Source organism: Miscanthus floridulus, chromosome 9 (assembly GCF_019320115.1).
Source record: "Miscanthus floridulus cultivar M001 chromosome 9, ASM1932011v1, whole genome shotgun sequence".
NCBI lineage: Eukaryota > Viridiplantae > Streptophyta > Magnoliopsida > Poales > Poaceae > Miscanthus > Miscanthus floridulus.
The window spans coordinates 31183928-31200259 of NC_089588.1; the positions used below are offsets into that span (position 1 = coordinate 31183928).

The following is a 16332-nucleotide window of genomic DNA, read 5'->3' on the forward strand; positions in this document are numbered from 1 at the left end:
CACAATTGCTTTATCGTGCGATAGTTAAAAAAAGAGAGGTAATATTTTAATATTGTACCCTTATGGAGCCCCCGAGCGACCCGGGCTAAAAGTGTTTTGGGCAGGGGTGCTCTTATGGGAGCATGTTCTAACTAAAAAGTGGTTTAGACCAAATTTAGGGGAAAACGACGTAGCTATTCAATGTTCCAAGTGTTGTTGAGAAGGTTGCCGTTGTTGTCCTCCAGTCGATAGGTGCCCGGTCGGACTACTTCGGTTACCGTATAGGGTCCTTCCCATGGTGGAGAGAGCTTGTGTTTTTCCTTCGTTGATTGGGTCCTCTAGAGTACAAGGTCGCCGACTTCGAGAATCCTTCCTCTAATCTTCCTTTTGTGGTACCTGCGGAGGGTTTGTTGGTAGCGAGCGAAGCGGATGACGGTTGCTTCACAGGCCTCTTCGAGTAGGTCGACTGTGTCTTGTTGGGCCTCTATGGCTCGGTCATGGTCAAAAGCCTTCACTCTTGGTGCACCATGGTTGAGGTCGGAGGGCAACACTGCCTTGGCTCTATAGGCCAGGAAGAAGGGTGTGAATCCCGTAGATCGGTTTGGGGTCGTTCTCAGGCTCCAGAGGATCGCTAGGACCTCCGCAACCCATCGCCCAGTGTATTTGTTGAGTCGATCGAAGATGCGTGACTTAAGTCCTTGGAGGACCATGCCATTGGCACGTTCGACCTGACCGTTAGTTCGTGGATATCCGACCGAGGCCCAGTCGATCCTGATGCCATATCCATCGCTGAAGTTTAGGAACTTTTTTCCAGTGAAGTTAGTCCCGTGGTCAGTGATGATACAGTTGGGAACGCCGAATTGGTAGATGATGTCAAGGAAGAATTTGATGTGGGTGATGGGTTTGGCCTCTATCCACTTGGTGAATTTGTCGACCGCTATGAGTAGGTGAGTGAAACCGCCCGAGGCCTTTTTGAGGGGTCCTACCATGTTGAGGCCCCAGACCATGAATGGCCAGGTGATAGGGATGGTTTGGAGCTCTTGTGCCGGCAAATGGGTTTGTTGGGCATAGAACTGGCATCCCTCACACCTGCGAACGACTTCCTCTGCATCTCGTAGTGCGGTGGGCTAGTAAAAACCTTGGCGGAAGGCTTTTCCGACCAGTGACCTTGGGGCCGCATGATGCTCGGAAATGCCGGCATGAACCTCGAGGAGGAGATCCCTCCCTTGGCTAGTGAGGATACACTTCATGAGTACCCCTGATGGGCTCCATTTGTAGAGCTCGTCACCGAGTGCGACGAAGGTCTTGGTGTGTCGAGCGATTCGTTGGGCCTCTGTCCTTTCGAGCAGGAGAACCTCTTCGAGGATGTAGGCGATTAGCGGTACTCGCCAATCGGTTTGACCGAGTGCCAATACGGTGACGCTCGCGGGTGGTGTAGAGGTACTGGGGTCGGAGCCCCTAGACGCTGGTTGGGCGTCAGGGTCAGAGCCCCCAAGCACCAGCTAGGCATCGGGGTGCGTCCGGGTTGGACCTTCCAAGATGCGAGAAGATGGCTCGTGGATGTCATTGATGAAGACCCTGCTTGGGGACGGATCCCGCCTGGCGGCTAGTTTTGCGAGAAATCGGCGGCATCGTTGTCCCTTTGAGGGACATGATGTAATTCGAACCCCTGGAATTTGTCCTCGAGCTTGCGCACCTCTTGGCAGTATGCCATCATGAGGGGGCTTTTGTAGGAGGACTCCTTCATGACCTGATCAATGACTAGTTCCGAGTCGCCACGGACATAGAGTCGCGTAGCGCCGAGCTCGATGGTGATGCGGAGTCCGTTGATAAGGGCCTCATATTCCACGGTGTTGTTTGAAGCTGAGAAGTGGAGGCAGATGGCGTAATGGAGCCTACTCCAATCTGGGGATATCAAAACCACTCCAGCTCCCGAGCCAGGCGCCATTACGGACCCGTCGAAGTAGATTGTCTAGTATTCATGGGTGACGTCCAGGATTGGTAGCTGGACCTCCGTCCATTTGACGACAAAATCTGCGAGAGCTTGAGACTTAATAGTGGTGCAGGGGGTATATCTGATGTCGTGGCCCATGAGTTCAAGAGCCCACTTGGAGATTCATCCCACGGCATTGCGGTTGCGGACAATGTCTCCGAGTGGGTATGAAGTGACGACTGTGACTTCGTGGTCAGTGAAGTAGTGTAGGAGCTTCCTGGTTGCCATTAGTACAGCATATAGGAGTTTCTACACCTAGGGGTACCGGACCTTGGGGTTGGTAAGCACTTCTCCGATGAAGTATATGGGTCGCTGCACTTTGAGCTGGTGTCCCGGTTCCTCCCTCTCTATGACCAGGGCGGCGCTCACCACATGGTTACTTGCCGCGACGTAAAGGAGGAGGGGTTCTCCCTGCTCAGGAGCGATGAGGATTGGGGCCGACGTTAGGGACATTTTGAGGCTTTCGAGAGCCTGCTGGGCTTCCTCAGTCCAGAAGAAGGCGTCCGTCCTTTTGAGGAGCTTGTAGAGCGGCATACCTCGTTCGTCGAGCCAGGAGATGAAGCGGCTTAGGGCAGCTAGGCAACCGGTGAGCCTCTACACACCCTTGACATTGTGTATGGGGCCCATGTTAGAGATGGCCATGATCTTTTCAGGGTTGGCTTCGATGCCGTGCTCGGATATGATGTATCCAAGCAGTTTCCCCTTTGGAACCCCGAAAACACACTTCTCAGGATTCAGCTTGATGTTGAACCTTCGGAGGTTTGCGAACATCGCGGCCAAGTTTGCGATTAGGTCGCAAGCTTGAGCCATTTTGACCACTATGTCATCAACATAGACGGCGATTGTTGGTTTCGGCTGCTCGGCCTGATTGGGCTGGTCGAGCGGGTCGATTTGGTCGGTGAAGCATTGCTGCATGCACCTTTGGTAGGTGGCGCCAGCATTCTTCAGGCCAAAAGGCATGGTCACGTAGCAGTACGAACCATACAAGGTGATGAATGAGGTTGCGAGCTGATCGGACTCTTTCATCGTGATCTGGTGATAGCCTGAGTAGGCATCCAGAAAGGAGAGGATTTTGCAACCCGAGGTGGAGTCAACTATCTGGTCTATGCGTGGTAATGGGAAATGATCCTTTGGGCATGCTTTGTTAAGTCTAGTATAATCGATGCACATTCTCCACTTCCTGGTCTTCTTTCTGACCAAGACAGGATTGGCGAGCTAGTCAAAATGGAAGACCTCCCTAATGAACCCGGTTGCTAGGAGTTTGATGATTTCCTCGCCTATGGCCCTACGCCTTTCATCATCGAAGCGACACAGGCATTATTTGGTGGGCTTAGAGCCCGGGGTAAGGCATAGTGTGTGCTTAGTGACCTCTTGGGGTATCCCCAACATGTCAGGCGGCTGCCATGCGAAGACATTGCGATTGTTGCGCAGGAAGTTGACGAGCTCGCATTCCTATTTGGCCGGGAGCTGGGTCCTGATCCGAACTGTCTTGGTTGGGTTGGTGGGGTCGATTCCCACCGTCTTGGTTTCTTTGAGCAGGTGGAAAGCCAACGAGGAAGTTGGTTGGTTACAGTCCAGGGCTACTGGGACTGATGACTCCCCGAGCCGTGGGAGTTCGGACGAGTTGACGACCGCAGTGGCGAGCTCGTAGTGTTTGCGGTCGCACGTGAAGGCATGCGAGAACGCGCTGCTCACAGTGATGACGCCGTTTGGTCTCAGCATCTTCAGCTTGAGGTAGGTGTAGTTGGGGATTGCCATGAATCTCGCGTAGCATGGCCACCCCAAGATGGCGTGGTAGGACTCTAGAAAGTCCACCACCTCAAAGGTGAGGACCTCCGAGCGGAACTTGGCTCGGCTACCGAACGTGACGGGCAGATCGATCTGCCCAAGCAGGTATGCCTATGCTCTCTGGATTACCCCATGGAAGGGGAGCCCACTGGGCGGAGTTTCGATCAGGGGATGCGCATGGCATCAAGGGTGTCGATGTACATGATGTTGAGGCTGCTGCCGCCATCCATCAGCATCTTCGTAAGTCGCTTCTTGTGGACGATGGGGTCGATGACGAGCGGATAGCATCCTGGTCTTGCGACATGGGAGGGATGTTCCCTCTAATCGTAGGTGATCGGAGACTCTGACCAGCTGAGGAAGGAGGGGATGGCCGACTCGACGATGCATGCCTCTCGATAGCGCACCTTATGCTGTCGCTTGGTCCAGACGGCATCGGATCCACCAAAGATCATGATACATTCATCAGCATTGGGGAAGTTGTCCATGTCTTTGCCTGCCGTACCTCCCTTCTTGGGTGTTGCCTCTTTGCTGTCTCCCTCCTTTGGCCCGCCGACCTATCGGAGGAAACATTTGAGGAGCTCACACTCCTTATAGAGGTGTTTGATAGGGTAGGTGTGCTTGGGGCATGGACCATCCATGAGTTTGTTGAAGTGGTCAAGCAGTCCCTGATGGGGCTGCTTGACTATGCGATCGGTCGCGTTGACCAGTGGGGCGCTGTTCAACCGATGTCGATCCTTTTTATTTTTCTTGCCCCTCTGTGTGGAGGGGCCCTTGTCCGAGTCCGTGCGTTTGGCTTTGACCTTGTCCCGGCCTTCGCTCAAGACCGCTCCGACCGCCTCCTCGCTGGAGGCATGGTTGGTGGCTACATCAAGTAGGTCGTGGGTGGTATGGGAATTCAAGTAGCCAAGCTTGTGGATAAGGGACTCGCTGTTCGTCCTGGAGAGGAACGTGCTGATGACATCTACATCGACGACGTCAGGGAGGAGTGTTGCATCATTGGGAGAACCTATGGATGTAATCCCGCAGGGACTCGCTAGGCTCTTGCTAACAGCTCTTGAGGTCCTAGGAGTTCCCGGTCGGACGTACGTCCCCTGGAAATTCCCGACAAAGACCCTCTTGAGGTCCGCCCAGTCATGGATGCTGTCGTGCGGAAAGAATTTGAGCCACACCCGAACATGTTCCCCCATGCAAATGAGAAGATATTGAATGATGAAGAAGTCATCATCCACTCCTCTGGCTCGATAGGCGAGCCGGAAGTCTTCAAGCCAAATGCTTGGGTTTGTCTCCCCAGTGTATTTGGTGATGTTGGTGGGCAGCCGGAAACGCTGTGGGAACAGTGCCTTCCAGATGCGCCGGCTGAAGGCCCGAGGCCCTGGGCCCTCGGGGCTAGGGCTCCGGTCATCCGGCCAGCGACTGCGCCTGGGGCATGTTTCACCGGTTCCCTCGATGGTTTGGCCGGGATTCATGGCACCTGTCGCCGTATGGTGGATAGCATTATTACATTAGGACCGATGCCGGTCACCAATGGTGCTACGGGCGTCATAGTGTGGATTTGGTCGCTCGTGTACCGATGGTAGGTGCGGAGCAGGCGCCTGGTCGGACTGTGGCATGACTACCGCACTCCAAGCCAGTCCTGGCGGCAGTAGCGGCGAACGAATGGAGCGATCCATTTGGCACGTCCCCGTTCCCCTAGTGGGGAGAGAGGGCGTGCGTCAGAGTCATGATGTGGAGCTTTCTGTCGGTTGGATGGCGGCGGCTTCTACTAAAACTCGGAGGCTCTGGTAGACTGCACGCTCCTGAGGGTCGATGGGCTCGGGAACACCGCGTAGAAGCATTGTTGCAGCAGTGATATTTTGGCTAGCCCAGGCAAATTGTGGAACATCATTTCCTTCATTCATGATGTCACGTTGGACTTGATGGGCGTGACCCCTGGCGCCACCCACCAGGCCATGTGTGTGGGGCGCGATGTGCTGGGCCAACTGAACCGACACAGGCGGCGGCTGGTTCTGTCGCCATTGTCGCAATTCCTCGACGTGCGCTTGCGTAGACACGAGGGCCTCCACACATGGGTCCAGAGGGGTGTGAGTCTATGCAGATTCCACAACCACCGACGGCTGTCCCAGAGCGTCCACCATGGCGCACTCCCGGGATGGACGGTGGCGTGGTGCCACATTGCCGATGCTGGAATCGTCGCTCACACCCTCACCATCCAAGGGGTCATGGGAAGCGGCAGGAGCGCAGCCTGCCATTCCCACAAATTTGGATGTGAGGGGGAAAGGCGCCAGCACCCTTCAGAGTCCCCGGGCGTACATATCCACAGAGGACGTGAGGCCATAGGGGAACCGATCATGCGGTGTTTGCGGCGTGGATGACACAGTCTCTCCGGGTGCTCGATTAGGGATAGTAAATGAAGAGTAAGTAACAATACGCGTATTACTTACAGTGGGGTTTGAGCAGAGAATTTGCTCGGATAGAAGCGCAGATGCCGCGCCGTCGATGTCGTGTGTCCTGAAGTTGATGGAGGGCGCCAAAACATGCACCTCCTCACAGAGGTGGAGTACGCCGAGCCGGTCGGCGACGAAGTCCAGGCTACTGAAGCGGAAGGCCTAGGAAGGCTCGAAGACGGGTGGAACCTGCATCCTGGTAGGCGAGAGTGCGGGAAATTCCATCAAGCCAAAGTGAATCGTATCGCCCGAGCCCGCCACGGCGGGGGTGGCAGAAAAATGGGCCATCCGATTACCAAAAAAGTGTTGAACGTTCAGTGTCTTCCCCACGGACAATGCCAACTGTCGGTACAAAAAGTGACCAACTAGTAAATATTTGTAGTTTTGCTGCACGTTGTGATCGGAGGTGGCCTAGCACTCAATGACATAGGATTTATACTGGTTCAGGCAATGTGCCCAATGTCCAGTGTGGGTCGGTTGGTGACTTTATTCTTGAGCCTAGGTGCTCGAAGTATGTAGTGGGGTTACAAACGAGAGAGAGAGAGATGGGTTGTCCGGTCGGTCCGGTCGAAAGGGCCGAGATCGACGGGAGCTATGCTATGAACAAAGTGTCCGAGCGTGTGCTTGAGGGGTTGCGAGTTATCGATCCAATGAACCTGAACTTGAAGGAGTTGACTTGGGTTAACTGCCTATGTTTGGAGGGAGCACATCCCCTTTTATAGAAGAAGGGGGTGGCTTTTCAAGTGAAAGGGAGAGAGAGTACGGACGTTTCTAAGCCTTGTTGCCCACGCCGACGGGGATGGGATAATGGTGGGCACCCGCAATACTGTTGATGTCACTGCAGAATGTTAGGTACATGTGGATGGTTGAGCTGCTTTCTTCAAGACTAGAGGATGTCAGTACCTGCAAAAATGTTGTCTCACTAACTGGAGGCATGGCTTTACCACATTCACCTGGTACGGTGAATTCCGACGCCCACAATACTGTTGATGCCCAGAGGCACATGGGGGTCTTACTGTACGGGTGTTTTGACCGGCGCCTACAATACTGTTTGAATCAGCGTGATTGTAAAGTACTATTCTGTAGGGTATGGTCCCTAGTGCCATGGTTTGACTTGCGAGCCCCGTCTTGCCTTCCTTCATACGCCTTCTGGTTCTTTTCGAGCGGGCGTCCTTGGTCGGATGCCCACGCCAGTCGGAGAATAGCGATGGGCAGGGTTTTCTATGAACTTTAGTCGGAGACACAGGGTCGGAGTCGGAGGCGGTCCTCAGGTTAGGCTTTTTGAGTGGAGGCCGTGCGAAGGCGGCCGAGGCCTGACGCTAGTGCTCCGATTGGAGAGGCTGTTCAGAGTTGGCCTAAGCGTGAGCTAGTGCTCCGGTTGGAAAGATGGGCTGAAGGCGGCCAGGGCCTAAAGCGAGTGCTCTGGTCTATTGAATTTAGACTCTCGGGCCAGTCTAGAAGAGAAAAAGGCCATCCTCCTAGACCGAGCCCTGGCGTGGAAGCCGGTCCCCGAGGGACCCTAGGTTTATGAACCCAACATCAAGCTTCTTTGGCCGTTTCAACAGCCATGATGGATCTTCTCGCCGAGAAATTTTCATGTCTTCCGATTTCTGATCCAACTTGAACTCGAGAGGCTGTGGAGAGTAAAGACTCCCACTTGGACACAAGCAATCTATCTGAGTTGGAGATCCAATCTAAAGTCTAGATTGAAGACCCAAGTTGTTTTCCACTAGGACTCAAGAATTCAGGTTCAATCTATCAAGATACAATCAGCTACCTCATGCAGTCAGAGCAAGAGATCCCATTGACAGCTGCTCAGAAGGGCTTGGTCTTATCCATCACACCTGAGGGAGGCATCATTCACTGGCCAGGTTCCTGACCTGGAACTTCTTCCTCGGATCCATCTCGCCTTGTCGGCATGGTGGAGCTCCTACCCTATCAAGACGATAGCAATCTTCTAACCGATGATGACCATGGCTCCACAGAGATCCTGGACATCGCAATGACTGTAGAGTCTGGGACACACTTAGCACCAAGGCATTCAAGAGAAGTCTTCATGGTCAGTCACCCACCCTATATCCCTATGCCATAGGCTCTAGATATTCAACACGAAGAGGAGACTTTGTCCAACATCTCCCCGGATGGTCCAGCACCCAACAGAGAAACTGATGAGCAGAAGACGACTAGGGAGAAGAAGAACAAAGCATGATAGGCCCATCACAACTAGACCTAACACCGCAGAGAAGAGTGGGAACAATATCAGTCAGCCTGCCACGAAGTAGAACGACAGCACTTGGCTGCGAAAGCCAAAGCTGAACAGCGCTATCAGGATCAAGAAAGGAATCGGCAACACTGAGAACATGACAACATAAGAGCTTTAGCATCATGTAACCTCGACGCCAACTTCATGGAACTTGCTAGTCATAGGGTCTTTACCACACCCAACGCCAATGTCTATGCTCTAGCAAATGAGCTAGCCACCATAGAAAACCCAAATGATGATCAACAATGCCTCTATGTCATTCTAGAATCCATAGCCCCATAGATGCAAGCAGCAAGGGGGCCTCCACCGCTAACCCTTCTCGAGGGCTAGATCCTCTCTCTCTCGCCAATTCTCGACAAGGGGGCACACAGTGAGTACCAGCCTTTTCATGTCTAGGGTCGTAGGGTAACCAGAACAAGAACCAGGGTGTTGTGCAGTCAGCCAACCATCATCATGGGTACCACTATTAAAATAGGGAAGGCAGAGGTGAGTCCAAGTATAGGGAAGTTGGCATCTCCCCCGATAGGTTCCCATGCTTCTCGGACAGATTCCTTTCTATCTGACTTCCCTACAAATTCAAGCCATCCAACCACTCCAAGTATGACATGAAGACAGAGCCCAATCAGTGGTTGTGTATCTACTCTCAGTCAATTGAGTTGGCTGGTGGTGATGACGATATCAAGTTTCTATATTTTTGCAAGGCACTCGAGACTGCGCCACTCGCCTAGTTTGATAAGCTACGACCCAACTCCATGGATACTTGTGAACAACTCCAGTGCAAGTTTTGTGAAAACTTTTGTGGCGTTCTTACCCACCCAAGCTCTCGGATCGGGCTCAGAACATGCAAGCAGAAACCAGATGAAACTTTCCAGGAATATTACCGCCGCTTTACGGAGTTGCGAGCTCAAGTGTATGATATCACAGACATGGAGGTGATTGAACACTTCTCCAATGGGATCAAATACAAGTGGCAGTTTGAAAAGTTCTATGATAATAACCCAGAGACAGCCAAAGCTTTAAGTGCACTGTCTAGAAAACGATCGCATCTGAGGAGCATACACGCGAGAGGTTCCCGGCACGTTGTTGATGGTAGTTAACAACTACTATAAACCATCAATAAAACATGTATAAGCACATAAATATGATCACCAACAAAGGTCTAGGGGTTTAAACTAACTATTTCCATGAGTTTTGGTGAATCTATTTTTTCTATAGGGTTTATTCAGAAAACCATCAAGGTGGATCTACATGTCGGAATTAATTATGCTTATCCACAGCGAAACAGACACTAGAAGGTTCCAGAAGACTCGAGAGGACTCCACACCGAGGTGAAGCCCGAGTGGCTACCAGGTGGGACCGGCCGGCCCCACCTGTAGGGCGCCCGACCCCCCAGGGCCCACATGTTAGCCCCTATCGCTACGTCGGTTCTCCACCGCCGCCTAGATTGCATGTACGTTGTTTATTCAAGTCGGTTTGATCCGAGGCCTCAGGATTGACGCTCCGACCTATATAACCAGACCCTGCCCCCCCTCTAGAGCACACTGCCATAAGTTAAGATCAGACCAGAAATTAGGGTTTCTAGAGAGAAGAGAATAGAGCTCTAATTCTTCAAAGTTCTAGTATAGGCTAGCTAGCAAGGTTCAAGTAGAGTGTTGGCTATTGCTTACGATTCCGGATTTGCCATCTGGAGACTGGTATAGTCATTGTATCTCTTTATTTATGACTTTCTGCTACTTCAATATTATGTTGATATTCATTATGTTCCAAGTTTGCTCTAGTTATATGCTTGTGTTTACACCAAAATTTGGGAGAAAGAACGTGGGAACTCACAGGCTTTCAAGGTTGTGCCAGTCAAGAAAGATCGATGTCAGCCGATTCAAATACAACTCTAGAATCGGATATATATTAGGGTGACGTCAGCAGACAGCAATGATGAACTACGGTTGGCACCAGAAAATTACATGTCAGACTCTACAAAAAAGGAAAAATTAGAGTCCAATTTATCTTAAATTAGGAATGTTTTCATTTTATGCCAAAGGTTGTAAATCGTGCTTCGAGTAGGACTCGTGTTTTGTTTAACTCATCGTTTGCTAATCTAAAACTGATCTAATCTACATCTTAAGCGATGAGTTATGTTTTTATCAGCTATTTTGCGTCAATCTTAATCATGCATAGCGTGCGGTTAAGGCATGTTTGATCTTGAGTAGATCTATCAGTTAGCGAGAACCATTTCATGGCCCATCATCATGGCCTATGGGATTCTACCCCTCACCCCACTATTGGCACCGTGGAGTGGGGATCATTAGTTGATAGACCCGTTCCTGAGAAGACATGACCTTAACTGTGCGCTATGCCTGAATTGGCTGTTTAACCGATATCGAATGCTTTCATGAACAGTTCACATCACGAGATTGTTGAAGTAGAGATAAGTTGAAAGATGTGTTAGCCCCATGATCTTGTTATTGTGTTATGGCATGCATGATTCTGCCTCATGCCCCACTGATATTAGTAATGAGTTAGGGTCATCGAGTCTATTGTTGTTTCTACGGCCTGCATGATTCTGCCTCATGCCCCACTGGTCATAGCGATAGATGAGATCTAACATGTTCATTAGATTTATCTTTATTAAATGATTAAGTGATGTTGAATTGTTTCTTTATATAAAAAGGAGTTTGGTTGCTCGTAATCATTGGCTCAGTATGGACCGATCATCATTGATATCTTATTGCCATTGATTAATATTCATTTAAATGATGTTTATCCTGAATGATAACTAATTCTCCTCACACGACCCCATGAGCTCTAACTGACGTATTCTCATGAATATATTGGAATCGGCTATTTAGCCGATTTCCTTTCATATCGGCTCTCACAGCCGTACATTCAGGACTGTCTGGCAACATCGGCAAGTTCCGCCCTTAACTATTGATAAACTTTCTCTCCTTGTTAATTGCAGAGTCAAATTGACCAGCATGCCTCGGGAGGATTGCGTAGGATCGACCACTCCTGCGCTGAAGCTAGGCAGATCTGCTCTATCGAAATTATATGTCGACACACGTTTCTGGCATGTCTGGTGAGACACCACAGTTGTCATGGCGGTTCACAACAATGACAGCATCCTTATGGTACATTGTGAAGACCTGCCTGATGAAGATAAGGATACCATCAACAAAGCTATGGAAGAAATTCAGAAAAAGTGTTTGTTGTCCTACACCAAAACACGTGACAGCACAATTATTCAGAAATTTCCACTACCAAGAGTTCTACTACATGGGCAGATAGATACGGTCGAAGCTGAAGATAGGCGTTTCTTTAGGGAAGCCATAGACAAGTCTATTCGTGATGCCATATCAAGCCGCAATGAAGCTTTTGTTTACGCATTTCACAACGCCATGAAAGAGGCAATTCATGGAATTCCAGTTGGTCAGGTTGGATCGACTTGTTATAATATTCCAGATCCGTTGACCTAAGGGACTAATCAAGTCGGTACCAATTATCAAGAAGCAGCACCAACTGGTAATGGTGGCATCTAGACACTTCAAGGTTCATCTGAACAAACTCCGGGTACTGCTACAAATCAGATACAGTACAATCCTGGACCGTTAGTACAGCATGTGCAGCAGCTGGCGGGGCAAAGTCAAAACCAGATGATCAATTTTGGCACATCAGGCCACATACCGTCGTCAGCTTAGAAGATAGCACCATCTGTTCAGAGGATCCGTAGAGATATAGATCCTTATGTCTATAATCAAAGACCTCAAGTAGCAAGCCAGCAAAGGACCCAACAGATTGAGATTTCACAAGGCTATCATTATGGCACGGATTATAACACCCTCCACATGATACCAAATCCAGGATATCAAGGCATACGGGATTTCAATCCACAGATGGGTCAGCAAGTACCGAGAAATCCAAATCCGCAAGCTGACGAGTTGCTACTCAAGGTGACCGAGATGATGAAGAATCAGTTCGGTCTGAAGCCAAAAGGAATGACCTTTTCGTACAAACACCCATATCCAGAATGGTATGATTTGGCCGCCCTTCCTACAAATTATAGGCTCTCGAAATTCACCAAGTTCACTAGTCAAGACGGTACAAGCACAATAGAACATGTCAGTCGGTATCTTACACAATTGGGCGAAGCATCAGTTCAGGATGCCCATCGAGTTAGTTTCTTCTCCTTATCCCTGTCAGGGCTAGCCTTCACTTGGTTCTCGTCACTACCAGTCAACTCCATTGCCAATTTGGCTGACCCGGAGAAGAAGTTTCATACATATTTTTACACTGGGACTGGAGAGAAGAAAATAACTGATTTGACAACCATGAGACAGAGGACTAATGAATCGGGCACTGAATTTCTTCAGAGATTCCGAGAGACTAAAAATCTATGTTTCTCGTTGAGCTTGGCCGATGATCAACTAGCTACTTTAGCCATCCAAGGAATGTTGCCGATGTGGAAAGAGAAACTGCTGGGACAGGAATTTGACAACTTGGGTCAATTGGCTCAATGAGTGGCAGCACTTAATAGCCAATTCCGAAGCATACACAGAGATACCCGATTTCAGAAGAGTACCTCAATGGCCGAAGCTTACGATCCATATTTAGTCGATGACGGCTATGAAGATGAAGAAGAAGCAGTTGCTGTAGCTGAATGGAATTGGGGCAAGAAGACAGTGATGGTGCCAAGTCCTTGGGGAAAAGGAGTTGAGGAGGGTTATGACTTTGATGTTACCAAATCAGACAAGCTCTTCGATTTCTTGCTTGAGAAGGGAAGATCAAGTTGCCCGATGGTCATGTCATGTTGCCCCCTGATCAGTTGAAGAACAAGAAGTTCTACAAATTCCATAACGCTACTTCTCATTCCACTAATGAATGTAGAATCTTCAAGCAGCATATACAGAGAGCTATTCAGGAAGGGAGGCTCAAATTCGATACACCTCAGAAGATGAAAGTCGATGATAATCCTTTCCTAGGAGATCAGAACATGGTTGATGCTGGGCTGTTTAAAGGAAAAACCAAGGTCCTAACATCGACCAAATCGAGAGAAGCTGGGACAGTCGATCCCAAAATGCAAATATCGGCTGATGAGTACAGAGAGATTAGAAGATGCCGTGCCGAACAAAAGAGCCAATACAAGTAGAGGAAGACATCAAAAGCAGAGACGTCAAAGCCACGGGTCACATCTCGGATTCTGTTGAATAAATGGCAGCGGCAGAAGGAAAAGGATTATCAATGTTGGTTAAAAGATCAAGCATACTAGCATCAATTAGAAGAAGAGAGGTATGAAAGGGAACAAGTTGAATTACATTGGAATTGTCCCTTCTTTAGGCATTGCTGGAATGAAGGTTTGAAGTTGCCTACTAGACATGACTGTCTAGAATGTAGCAATCAATATCGGGAGTATAGGCAATCTCGAACCAACCGCCGGTCTATCCATGCTCAAGATGCATATCATCATAACAACATGGATCGGCGTTTAAAAAATGAAAGTGTTCATGATCGGTTGGGAAAAAGAGTCATTGGACAGGACTGGGCTGATCATGAAGAGGAAGGCACTGAAAGAAGATACACGTGGCAGGAAGGCTAGTGGTGCCCAGGAGATTTGATGAGAAGCCAAAAGAGGAGGGTGCAGCGCCTAAGGAACAGAGAGATGGAACAGGCTCAGGCACCCGGTAAAACTCAAGTATGGCATACCAAGTAGATAGCTGATAAGAAGCAACCATCGGCTAATATCCAAATGGCTTTTCTGTTACCATTAGAATTCAGAGCTCTGGCAGATTAGGAAGTTTATTCAGACTTTTATGAGTCAGAGTATGAAGAGATGGTTGCCAAGTTAACGGTTGTGCAGCAAGCAATATTTGATAAGCCAATCAAGCATCGGCACTTAAAGGCTTTATATATGAAAGGTTTTGTTGATGGGAAGCCGATGAACAAGATGTTGGTGGACAGAGGTGCTTCTGTCAATCTTATGCCATACACCACTTTTCTATAAGTTTGGCAAGGGACCAAGAGATTTGCTTGAGACCGACATGATGCTTAGAGACTTCAGAGGAAATACATCCAAGGCCCGGGGGGCAATAAACGTCGAACTAACAATCGGGAGTAAAACTCTACTCACCACGTTCTTTGTCATTGATGGGAAAGGATCATACAGTTTACTCCTCGGTCATGATTGGATTCATGCGAATTGCTGCATACCGTCGACCATGCATCAATGTTTGATTCAATGGCATGGATATGATGTCGAACTGGTTCGTGCTGATGAATCCGTAAGCATCACAACAGTCGATCTAGTCTTTTGGGAACTAGGAGATTTTGAGTGTTTTTTTGGCAAGTCATGGGAAGGAGGCTTCATTAAGATCAGCAATGAAAGACAACAACCGATGCAAGCAATCGGCTCTGAGAGTTTATTTTAGTAAAAAAGGTTACAGCTTCATATCGGCCATTGGAATAAAGGAAAACAAGTATTAGTTATGAGGTTTAGACCGATGTATGAATGCTAGATAAGGTGGTGAATTCGGAGTTAATGGATTTGAAGAAGTCATGTTTCACTTAACAGGATGTTTGACCTAGGTTGATTGCTCGTTCAACTTTTGATATGAAAGTTTCTATGGTACATTATCCTAACACCCGGGCAACATTCGATAGCCGATTCATTCTCGGCTCTAATAGCCGGTAACAAAGGAGTATCGCCTCTAGTTCAAAAAATAAAGATCTTCAAAAATAGTAAAAGCCGATATGATATGTATCACCTATAGAACAAAGACAAAAGAAAAAGCAGTCATACACAAAGGTACCAAATGGCTGAAGGAGGGAAATCGAAGGATTCTCTTAATAGAAGCTGTGTTTTCAGACTCAACTGGATTAAGATCAGAAGTCTGAGATCGGTTGTTTTAAATTGGCTCTTTAGTCAAAACAAAGATACAACAAGACAACAGGAAAGTATGGTCATACATGCATTAACTTATGAATTACAAGTTCAAGACATCCTAGATAATTTTCAATAGTTCTAGCCGGACGACATCGACTTCTGCAATCTTTTGCTCGTACTCTTCGGCTGTTCCAGGAGTGTTCTCAAGACTGCTATGAATGGCTCTGCTTCTTTTTACTTTGGCCAGCAATTCCTGTTTCTTCTGCTTGACAGCATCAGCGATTTGGGCCAGAGTAAACTTGCGATGATCAATAGCAGCTTTGACGCTTTCCAGTTCCTTCTCAAGTTCAGCACATTTGATTTCTAGCTGGGAAAGCTCTGGATCGGTCCTGGAGGAGGAATTTTTTAGATCATCAATTAGCCGCATCAACTCTTTAGCCTCTTGCTTGTTGGAGCTATCCTGGGCCATCAAAGCTTCACGGTTGGACAGGTTTCTCTGAATTTTTTTTGCCTTTAGAGCTTGATCTTCAAAAGAAGACAAATATAACAAGACTCTGGAGAGGGTTGGAGATGGATCACCCTTTACAACCAAGAAGACTCTCTGCATCGAGTCGGTGTCTTGGACCAGATCGGCTACGTCCTTCTTGAGCATTGGCAATATATGTCTTAGCCGCTTTCTGGTCTCTTTCGATAGGGCTTCACTAGGAGAAGTAGCTGATGATTTGATTTCATCCTCATCAAAATATTCCTCAAAATTGAGAGAATGGCTCTGGGCTGGAAGATTGGATGCCTGTGTACAAGAGAAAACTTGATTAGAAGGTTTGGCTTAATTTATCGCAAAGTGAACAACAAAGAAGATATGGCGCCTTCTCTATAGCGGCCTCTATCAGAGGGGAAGGGGCAGCTAATGATGCTCCAATAACATCCAACTGAGTCGGCTCTAAACTTCCAGCGTTGGCATCTGCAATGACAGGGGAAATTTTCAGTTCACGAT

General features: G+C 48.7%; 1 protein-coding gene across 1 annotated transcript; it reads right to left on the reverse strand.

The window, feature by feature from the left end:
• Positions 1–1585: 1585 nt before the first annotated feature.
• On the reverse strand, positions 1586–1927 carry LOC136479587 (uncharacterized). The gene has a single exon (XM_066477406.1). It carries the CDS (start codon positions 1925–1927, stop codon positions 1586–1588), a length of 342 nt encoding a protein of 113 aa, XP_066333503.1.
• Between the last annotated feature and the right edge of the window lie 14405 nt (positions 1928–16332).

Coding starts and splice junctions, on each gene's coding strand:
- LOC136479587 (XM_066477406.1), bottom strand. CDS start 1,927: ATGGCGCCTGGCTCGGGAGCTGGAGTGGTTTTGATATCCCCAGATTGG.